The sequence below is a fragment of the Hibiscus syriacus genome, unplaced genomic scaffold (assembly GCF_006381635.1).
Source record: "Hibiscus syriacus cultivar Baekdansim isolate YM2019G1 unplaced genomic scaffold, ASM638163v2 tig00110777_pilon, whole genome shotgun sequence".
Taxonomy (NCBI): domain Eukaryota; kingdom Viridiplantae; phylum Streptophyta; class Magnoliopsida; order Malvales; family Malvaceae; genus Hibiscus; species Hibiscus syriacus.
The window spans coordinates 847,793-858,801 of NW_024062858.1; the positions used below are offsets into that span (position 1 = coordinate 847,793).

The 11,009-nt window shown below is 33.4% G+C and overlaps 1 protein-coding gene across 1 annotated transcript; it reads left to right on the forward strand.

Annotated features, from left to right (window-relative positions):
* Positions 1-538: 538 nt before the first annotated feature.
* On the forward strand, positions 539-5,614 carry LOC120139988 (TOM1-like protein 1). The gene is made up of 2 exons (XM_039155069.1): positions 539-635; positions 5,112-5,614. The coding sequence occupies exons 1-2, from the start codon at positions 539-541 to the stop codon at positions 5,612-5,614; spliced, it is 600 nt and encodes a 199-aa protein (XP_039011000.1).
* The last annotated feature ends 5,395 nt before the right edge of the window (positions 5,615-11,009 follow it).

Below are 11,009 nucleotides of genomic sequence, written 5' to 3' on the forward strand. Positions count from 1 at the left end.
CATCGTGAACCAAATAAAACAGATGCTTAAAATCAAGGGATATTTATTTTCATGGTGGTGATAACGAGAGTTTGGCACCTATTTCACCTCTCCTGTTCAGTTTCTGCAGCAGAAGTATATGCTAGTCTTGCAAATCAGTTTCAACATGACATGCAGCTTCAACATGATGCTCCTCTCCAAACCTTTACCGTCGAACAGACTAAGGAAGCATTTGATGTAGCAAGAAACATCATCGAGCTTCTTTTAACTGTGTTATCCATATCACCACAACAAGATACTCTTAAGGATTATTTTACAACCATGCTTGTCCAACAATGTCGACAGTCCCAATCCATTGTTCTCAGAATCATCGATACTGCTGGAGAAAATGAGGCCCTGCTTTACGAAGCTTTGAATGTGAACGATGAGATCCAGAAAGCTCTCTCAAAGTATGAAAAATTGAAGATACCCAAGAATGGTAAATTAACAGAAGCTGCGGCAAAGCAGAGATTGATCGAAGTTTCGGATTTGGGATGAGCAACATGAGGCCGTTCGAGCGATGTATTTTGGGTCCCGGGTGATGACCGAAAACGATGGACGATGCGATGGTCATGCGATCGGTGATGGGCTGGTAGTGAGTGCCGTGAAGACAAGATGTGTGGTTCACTAGAGTTAGCAAATGGAGATAGAAGCGATAATGTCTCTGAGACCTCCATGGTGGATTCTTTATCAAGCTTGGATATCTATCCTGATGATGTGGTGGAATAATAGGTTAGAAGCATTTCTGGAAAAGAGAGCAATTATCAATCATACATATGGAGTTGATACGTGGGAGAAGGAAAAGCATTCTAATGGATTTTATTAAAACTACGTAGTTTAGAGGTGTATGGAAAAGGAGGGGCAAATCATGGCTTTAGTTCTCCATTGTTGGTAAGATTCTGACTTTGTCATCCAGTCTTAGTATAATTTCAACCAAATTTTGATAGTTTAGATTAATTCTTTTTAGCCCTGATTTTAGTAATTAATTATTTTGGTGGTACCATTAGTTTACAATTTTACCAATTGAATCCCCAAATTATTATTTAGATTCTATTAAATTAATTTTCATGACGAGGGAAATTATTTGGATACGAGTTAATAATTTTGATGGCCTGGATCGTGAGGAAATTATTGGAAGTTGAATTAAAGATGTAGCTAATTAATTTCTACACTCGATCCGAATACGATAAAAAAATCGGTAAATGATTATGGTTCAGATGACTTTTATAAGAAATTGATGGATTGTTAGAATTAAAATTACAAGTTCTGTGTTTAGTGATAAAGGAATCAGCTTAGATCTGTAACATATAATTTATTTCATCAAAGGTACTTGGATGAAAAATTATGAGAATATTATGGTAGGGTAAAATTACGAAAATAACCTTATGTTGTAAAAAGACAAGATTTGACCATAGATGTTGGATAAAGGATTTTTAAAGACATATTGATCCGATAAAATTTTAGATGTGCATAAGAAATGTTAGTTTTGTTTAGAAAATTTGGATATCTGATTTTTAACCCCAAGGTCGTTTGTACAAGATACTAGAATTGTTAAGGGAATCATTTCAAGAGCAGAGAATGTTCAAGAAAGCAATTAATCATAGGATCTCTATATTATAATTATTTTTGTTAAGAGTTAATATCGAAATTATCTGGTTAAGAAATTATGAAAATGCCCTTGAGAGGTAAAATGGTTCGAGTTGACCCTGAATGAGAAAGTACTTTGAAGATTCGTACTTAACTTTGATTAAGTACGGATTTAATTGTTGAGATCCTATTTTTATATGGAAAATTACTAATAATTCGTTACTAACATCTGAGAAGGTATTCAACTTGGAAATCACCGAATTTAGTAAGTACATGACAAATATTTTTTAGATGCTGCTCTTTTGTTAGAATTGTTTGAAATGACTGAAGTAAATGATAAGTTTGGATTAAATAATAAGACTGGACGGAAGGAAATGATTGAAATACACTAGATCTGTAAAATAACCAAAATACCCTTATAATGGAAATGAATCAAGAATATCACCAAGCCAGGAATGAATGGATATACTGAAGCTTTGAAATGAATGGAAAAACATTGAACACCAAAATGACCAAAATGACCTTATGGCCTAGACTAAGTAAATGTCTTGGGCTAATTAAGGAATTCAAATAAACATAGGTGTTGTATTACCCTTAAAAGTAATGGAACACAATTTAAGTGAGTAGATCAACCCTAAAGCTATATCAATACCGAATGGCATAAATATCATTTGAATGCATGTTAGTATTCACAAGTGTGGATAGATGATAATTCTGGAAGTAATGAGCTCAGCTCAGCTCTAGAGCGCATTCGATACTAAGAAGGGGATATTCGTGAGACAAATCAACCACGAATATCATATTGACTAAATTGAACTGAAAGATAGTACAATATGTATCTGAAATTCAGAAACGTCTGAATTACTCTGGAAAACTCTAAAGTAATCGGGATAAATATGATTGCTAAATGAACTAAGTAACCTCAACGTCTGATGATTAAATAAGTGATTGGATGAGTATGGAAACACTGTTGAACTTACAAGATGAATTGTCTTTACGGGCCATGAACCATGAATCAAGTATGTCTGTATTTCATGATATCGTTGAAACATGGAAATGAAATAAAGTCTGTTGGAAGATTTATTCATCGATGATTACGAAGATGATTATGAATAAGAATTTTTAGTACTTAATAGTGAATACTCTGGAAAGGCGGTAATTGACGGGTCGACATGCATTAGTTCTGAGAGTTGTTCAGTTTGAATTGTTCGATAAATCGATCGATCAACATGGATTGTAAATGTATTGAATATCCGTTTCTCCTTGATTAGCTCCAATCACTCCGGACATTCCTGAACGCCTTCCAGATGCACATGAAATCATAGTGGGATTCTAAAGCATCAACCTTAAATGTCCGATTAGGTCGGTTAGTAATCGATTCTCTTCAATAGGACTTTGTTCCTAGAATCCGGTCAAATTGCACAAGTTCATGTTATTCATATTGGTAACTACAAAATGCCTCTGAAAAATATTTAGATTCTCTAGTGTGTTCCCTATTTATTAATAAATTGGTTTATTGTTTTAACATGAGGTACACTGAAATCTATGGTTACTATTTTATGGATGCACCGACTTAATGGTGATGGATTATGGAATTGTATCATGGTATAAATTGTATCTTGGAGATATTGATTTGTAAAGTACAGCTCTGATCAAGCTGAAAATTTTTTATGGACCTAATGTGACTCTTAGGTAGGTTCTGCGGCCCTGAGAACATTCTTCGATAGGCCCTGCGGCTCTAAGATGTGTTCTTAGGTAGGCCCCGTGGCCCCGAAACTTTCTTGGGTAGGCTCTCAGGCCCTAAGATGTTCCCTTAGGTTAACTCTTTGTAAGATGGTTTAAAATACGAGTTTAAAAAGCTCCACTACATATAGTTTATGGGATTTTACTAAACTATCATTTGATTAGTGTACCTATTATGATTTTATCATACTGATGGAACACACTAGATATCCTATTCGACCTCATGAAAACGTGACTGTATGAAAGGTTTCTTACAAACTGTGATTCATGGATTCTACTCGATGAACTACTAATGGAACCCCAGATTATTCCGCAACTGGTATACGTTTGATTCAATAAGGAAATTATTGCTTCCCATTTATCTACATGTCATGTAGCATCATCTGGTAGTTCTGTATTACTGAGCTTTCCGAAGCTCACTCTATTACTCATCATTGCAGGTTAAAAGAATTGTACGAGTACATCTATCAACATCAGTAAGGGAGTTCTTCCGGCGTTGCTTGCAGAGTATGGTACATGTGATTAGTGGGTATGTGAATTGTATTTTGTTTTATATTTGAGTTTGAAAAACCTATTTTAATTATGAATAATAATAAATCATTTATGATTTTACATGTTTTAAGAAAAGTTTTAAATTTTTCGCTATTTTTACAGTGGGTCGCTCCGGTGCCCTAATATGACACTCCAGATCGGATCGGGTTATCCGCATCGGTCTAAGGGGGTTACATTTAGTGGTATTAGAGCTATGGTTTGAGTCAAAATTTTCAAGATAGACTGGCCGGTCGAATGTCAAAATATGTCTGATCAGTACATGCCCCTAGACTACAATCGTATCTCTCTGAGTGGAACTCCAGGGCTGAGTCCCTATCTGTAACGAGTAAACCGAAGTTTTTTTTTTATCCGTTAAAGCTATACTTGTACAAAAAGGAATACCAGTAACATATGTCTAAACGTTGTAAAGTACCTTAAGAGCCATGAGAGAGTTATTCATCTGAGAAATTTTGACCCGACTGGAAATGAAATTGTGATATGTTGCTACTCTATGTACCTATTCTCGTGACCAAGACTGAATTGATTATTAAAGAAATTTTCGTTCGGAATCTTTTATTGAAATGAAGAAAAATTATGATAAGAAAGTATGTTCACCTGGTTAAGGATTAGTAAAGAACTCGCATTGTTGTAAAAGTTACTTGAAAGTATGGAAGGATAGATGGAAGTTTCATTTATGCAATTATGTATATGAATGAATTTCGAGGACGAAATTTCTTTTAAGGAGGGGAGAATTGTCACATCCCAATATGGGGTTAGATTTATTTTAGTTTAAAAATAATGAAAATGATAGTGAAGAAAGCTTGAAGATCATTGTAAATAATGTATGTCGGCCACATGTTTTGGCTATAGTAATTATTAAGATCACATTTATATTGGCACATCGCAATTATTATGGCCACTTGTTAATGCCATTATTATATGTAGGCACCAAGCCAACCACTCCTCAATTATGAAAGAGATGAAGAGTGTGTAATAATACTATTATCTTTAGCTTATAGTTGCCACTGATTTTATTTTTTTATTATAATTTTTACGGTCATATTTTATTTCAAAATAAAGTTGAATGTTGGAAAGAGCTGGGGGTTTTCAGTCTTTTGCTTAGGTTCGCTGCATCGTGAACCAAATAAAACAGATGCTTAAAATCAAGGGATATTCATTTTCCTGGTGGTGATAACGAGAGTTTGGCACCTATTTTACCTCTCATCTTTCAGTTTCTGCAGCAGAAGTATATGCTAGTCTTGCAAATCAGTTTCAACATGACATGCAGCTTCAACATGATGCTCCTCTCCAAACCTTTACCGTCGAACAGACTAAGGAAGCATTTGATGTAGCAAGAAACATCATCGAGCTTCTTTTAACTGTGTTATCCATATCACCACAACAAGATACTCTTAAGGATTATTTTACAACCACGCTTGTCCAACAATGTCGACAGTCCCAATCCACTGTTCTCAGAATCATCGATACTACTGCAGAAAATGAGGCCCTGCTTTTCGAAGATTTGAATGTGAACGATGAGATCCAGAAAACTCTCTCAAAGTATGAAGAATTGAAGATACCCAAGAATGGTAAATTAACAGAAGCTGCGGCAAAGCAGAGATTGATCGAAGTTCGGATTTGGGATGAGCAACATGAGGCCGTTCGAGCGATGTATTTTGGGTCCCGGGTGGTGACCGAAAACGATGGACGATGCGGTGGTCACGACGATCGGTGATGGGTTGGTAGTGAATGCCGTGAAGACAAGATGTGTGGTTCACTAGAGTTAGCAAATAGAGATAGAAGCGATAATGTCTCTGAGACCTCCATGGTGGATTCTTTATCAAGCTTGGATATCTATCCTGATGATGTGGTGGGAATAATAGGTTAGAAGCATTTCTGGAAAAGAGAGCAATTATCAATCATACATATGGAGTTGATACGTGGGAGAAGGAAAAGCATTCTAATGGATTTTATTAAAACTACGTAGTTTAGAGGCGTATGGAAAATGGGGGGCAAATCATGGCTTTAGTTCTCCATTGTTGGTAAGATTCTGACTTTGTCCTCCAGTCTTAGTATAATTTCAACCAAACTTTGATAGTTTAGATTAATTCGTTTTAGCCCTGATTTTAGTAATTAATTATTTTAGTGGTACCATTAGTTTACAATTTTACCAATTGAATCCCTAAATTATTATTTATATTCTAATAAATTAATTTTCATGGCGAGGGAAATTATTTGGATACGAGTTAATAATTTTTATGTCCTGGATTGTGAGGAAATTAGTGGAAGTTGAATTAAAGATCGAGGGCATTCGAATGGAATTTAAATGGTCGATCAATATGGCATGAAAATCGAGGTAATATTTTACTACCTCTTTATGCTTTATGGATCATGTGAATATTGGTAAATGCATGAATAAGATATTATTGGTCTCATATGTGTAGCTAATTAATTTCTACACTCGATCCGAATACGATAAAAAAATCGGTAAATGATTATGGTTCAGATGACTTTTATAAGAAATTGATGGATTGTTAGAATTAAAATTACAAGTTCTGTGTTTAGTGATAAAGGAATCAGCTTAGATCTGTAACATATAATTTATTTCATCAAAGGTACTTGGATGAAAAATTATGAGAATACTATAGTAAGGTAAAATTACGAAAATACCCTTATGTTGTAAAAAGACAAGATTTGACCATAGAAGTTGGATAAAGGATTTTTAAAGACATATTGATCTGATAAAATTTTAGATGTGCATAAGAAATGCTAGTTTTGTTTAGAAAATTTGGATATCTGATTTTTAACCCCAAGGTCGTTTGTACAAGATACTAGAAGTTGTTAAGGGAATCATTTCAAGAGCAGAGAATGTTCAAGAAAGCAATTAATCATAGGATCTCTATATTATAATTATTTTTGTTAAGAGTTAATATCAAAATTATCTGGTTAAGAAATTACGAAAATGCCCTTGAGAGGTAAAATAGTTCGAGTTGACCCTGAATGAGAAAGTACTTTGAAGATTCGTACTTAACTCGATTAAGTACGGATTTAATTGTTGAGATCCTATTTTTATATGGAAAATTACTAATAATTCGTTACTAACATCTGAGAAGGTATTCAACTTGGCACCGAATTTAGTAAGTACATGACAAATATTTTTTAGATGTTGCTCTTTTGTTAGAATTGTTTGAAATGACTGAAGTAAATGATAAGTTTGGATTAAATAATAAGATTGGATGGAAGGAAATGATTGAAATACACTAGATCTGTAAAATAACCAAAATACCCTTGTAATGGAAATGAATCAAGAATATCACCAAGCCAGGAATGAATGGATATCCTGAAGCTTTGAAATGAATGGAAAAACATTGAACACCAAAATGACCAAAATGACCTTATGGCCTAGACTAAGTAAATGTCTTGGGCTAATTAAGGAATTCAAATAAACATAGGTGTTGTATTACCCTTAAAAGTAATGGAACACAATTTAAGTGAGTAGATCAACCCTAAAGCTATATCAATACCAAATGGCATAAATATCATTTGAATGCGTGTTAGTATTCACAAGTGTGGATAGATGATAATTCTGGAAGTAATGAGCTCAGCTCAGCTCTAGAGCGCATTCGATACTAAGAAGGGGATATTCGTGAGACAAATCAACCACGAATATCATATTGACTAAATTGAACTGAAAGATAGTACAATATGTATCTGAAATTAGAAACGTCTGAATTACTCTGGAAAACTCTAAAGTAATCGGGATAAATATGATTGCTAAATGAACTAAGTAACCTCAACGTCTGAGGATTAAATAAGTGATTGGATGAGTATGGAAACACTGTTGAACTTACAAGATGAATTGTCTTTACGAGTCATGAACCATGAATCAAGTATGTCTGTATTTCATGATATCGTTGAAACGTGGAAATGAAATAAAGTCTGTTAGAAGATTTATTCATCGATGATTACGAAGATGATTATGAATAAGAATTTTTAGTACTTAAGAGTGAATACTCTGGAAAGGCGGTAATTGACGGGTCGACATGCATTAGTTCTGAGAGTTGTTCAGTTTGAATTGTTCGATAAACCGATCGATCAACATGGATTGTAAATATATTGAATATCCGTTTCTCCTTGATTAGCTCCAATCACTCCGGACATTCCTGAACGCCTTCCAGATGCACATGAAATCATAGTGGGATTCTAAAGCATCAACCTTAAATGTCTGATTATGTCGGTTAGTAATCGATTCTCTTCAATAGGACTTTGTTCCTAGAATCCGGTCAAATTGCACAAGTTCATGTTATTCATACTGGTAACTACAAAATGCACTTGAAAAATATTTAGATTCTCTAGTGTGTTCCTATTTATTAATAAATTGTTTTATTGTTTTAACATGAGGTACACTGAAATATATGGTTACTATTTTATGGATGCATCGACTTAATGGTGATGGATTATGGAATTGTATCATGGTATAAATTGTATCTTGGAGATACTGATTTGTAAAGTACAGCTCTGATCAAGCTGAAAAAAATTTTATGACCTAATGTGACTCTTAGGTAGGCTATGCGGCCCTGAGATCATTCTCCGGTAGGCCATGTGGCCCTAAGATGTGTTCTTAGGTAGGCCCCGTGGCCCCGAAACTTTCTTGGGTAGGCTCTAGGCCCTAAGATGTTCCCTTAGGTTAACTCTTTTTAGGATGGTTTAAAATACGAGTTTAAAAAGCTCCATTAGTATGGTTTATGGGATTTTACTAAACTATCATTTGATTAGTGTACCTATTATGATTTTATCGTATTGATGGAACACACTAGATATCCTATTCGACCTCATGAAAATGTGACTGTATGAAAGATTTCTTATAAACTGAGATTCATGGATTTTACTCGATGAACTACTAATGATTATTCCACAACTGGTATACGTTTGATTCAATAAGGAAATTATTGCTTCCCATTTATCTACATGTCATGTAGCATCATCTGGTAGTTTGTATTACTGAACTTTCGAAGCTCACTCTATTACTCATCATTGCAGGTTAAAAGAATTGTACGAGTACATCTATCAACATCAGTGAGGGAATTCTTCCGGCGTTGCTTGCAGAGCATGGTACATGTGATTAGGGGGCATGTGAATTGTATTTTGTTTTATATTTGAGTTTGAAAAACCTATTTTATTTATGAATAATAATAAATCATTTATGATTTTACATGTTTTAAGAAAAGTTTTAAATTTTATGCTATTTTTACAGTAGGTCGCTCCGGTGGCCCTAATGTGACACTCCAGATCGGATCGGATTATCCGTATCGGTCTGAGGGGGTTACAAATACTGTAGATGCACACATATTGCTGTAAGCACACAAAGTACTGATACAAAAATGCAACATATGCATTAAATAAAATCGATCGATAACCATAATACACAAAATATGTCAAAATGCACCTATGACTCTCAATGCACATACAATAGGCCTTTAAATCAAATTTGCATATTAAACATTTATTCTGAAATATCGATAGTTGTTAAAATAATATAAAAGTCTATCAATCTATTTTAGGGCAGTTTATACCCTAAAATTTTTCGTAAAATCATTATGAAAATATTTCAAAATACGGTAAATCATGTTTTTATAAAAACATTCGAGGTTGACTGATCGCAAGTCGTCCTCATATCATATAAGTACATAATAAATGCGCTCACATGGTATGCCTCACTATTATACCTTACGGTAGTTCGACTATTCTGAAACTTTTTCCTTGCATTTTTGTTTGCTTGTCTCACGAATTTGATTACGATCTACACAAGCATCAATATTCAAACATACAAATATAAAATACAATGTTAGCATCCTTACTAACATTTATACAAAATAATAATACTCACTAGTATTATTATTTTCGAATTCTTTTAAAAAATCATCTTAACTTTTTCCTTTTATTCATAATGGACAATTGTCATAAATTATTCAATTCAATCCCAAACAAGTAAACTAAATTTCTAGCATTTACTTTCCAGTCCATCATCTTAGTAATATCATAATTACCAATTAAGCCACTAACTTTCTCAATATTTATCATTTTGTACTTAAACTTTGCCAACTTTTAAAATATCTTAATTTCACATTCTAACTTCAATTTTAACCCTCAAACAGTATTTTCAGAAACAAATATCAATTATTGAATAATTACACATTCAATCCATAACTTATCAAAACTACTAACAAGGTCCCTCAACTTTTGAAAAATTACAAAATGACCAAAAAATTCTAAGGCTTGTAGAACCTTCCAAATATCATTTCTAAGCCATGTAAAATTTTCTACAATTTTTCCAACTTATTTCCTTATGGCCGAGTATTTTAGGGGTGTAAATCTCATGATTTTCACTTGATTCAAGTATGAAACCAACCTCTATTCAACATTTCAAGACCTCTACAATCAAACCCCTAACTTAATTTAATTAAAATACATCTTTCCCCTAAAGTTAGGGTTTGACCAAATTCAACACATGCTTAAATAGCCATGTACAAGTTATTTTCATCAATAATCATGCTTGTATATGATTCTACAACCACAAAAACATCATAATCTTTCATCAATTTCATAAACCCTAATATGAACACAAACCCTAGAATTTGGGATCTTTGAATACAAGCAATATTAACATGCAATATTGGTACTAAATGATATCATTTTCCGTATAAATAATTTTCTATTTCACGGCATAATCCAAAATTCAAAGGAAATTGCTCAAAAGAGAAAAATAACTTTTCTCTTACCTTAGGATGGAGTCACGACTTAGAGCTGAAAAATAGGATAAGTTTCATGAAATTTCTAAACTAATTTCATGTTACTTTAGCCTTATTTAAGCTTAAATGAATATTATATTCATTTAATTGAGAAAAGACCATTTTACCCTTAATGAAACTTCATAATTACCATCAAACCAAGCCACCTCAACCTTATCATCTTCCAAAAGTCAAAGATGATCAAATTATTTCACCCTTTACCATTTTACCCATGCAACTTTCCAAAAATTGTAATCTTACCACTTTAATCCAACAATCCAAATTTAACATGTAATTAAATCCTTAAGTTTAATGGTTTATATTATTTTCCATTATTTAACA

Bases quoted from the DNA above. Each gene is read 5' to 3' on its own strand.
- LOC120139988 (XM_039155069.1), top strand. From the start codon at position 539: ATGTATTTTGGGTCCCGGGTGATGACCGAAAACGATGGACGATGCGAT. The intron at 636-5,111 runs GTGTGGTTCACT...CTCATCTTTCAG, and splicing joins GAGTGCCGTGAAGACAAGAT to TTTCTGCAGCAGAAGTATAT.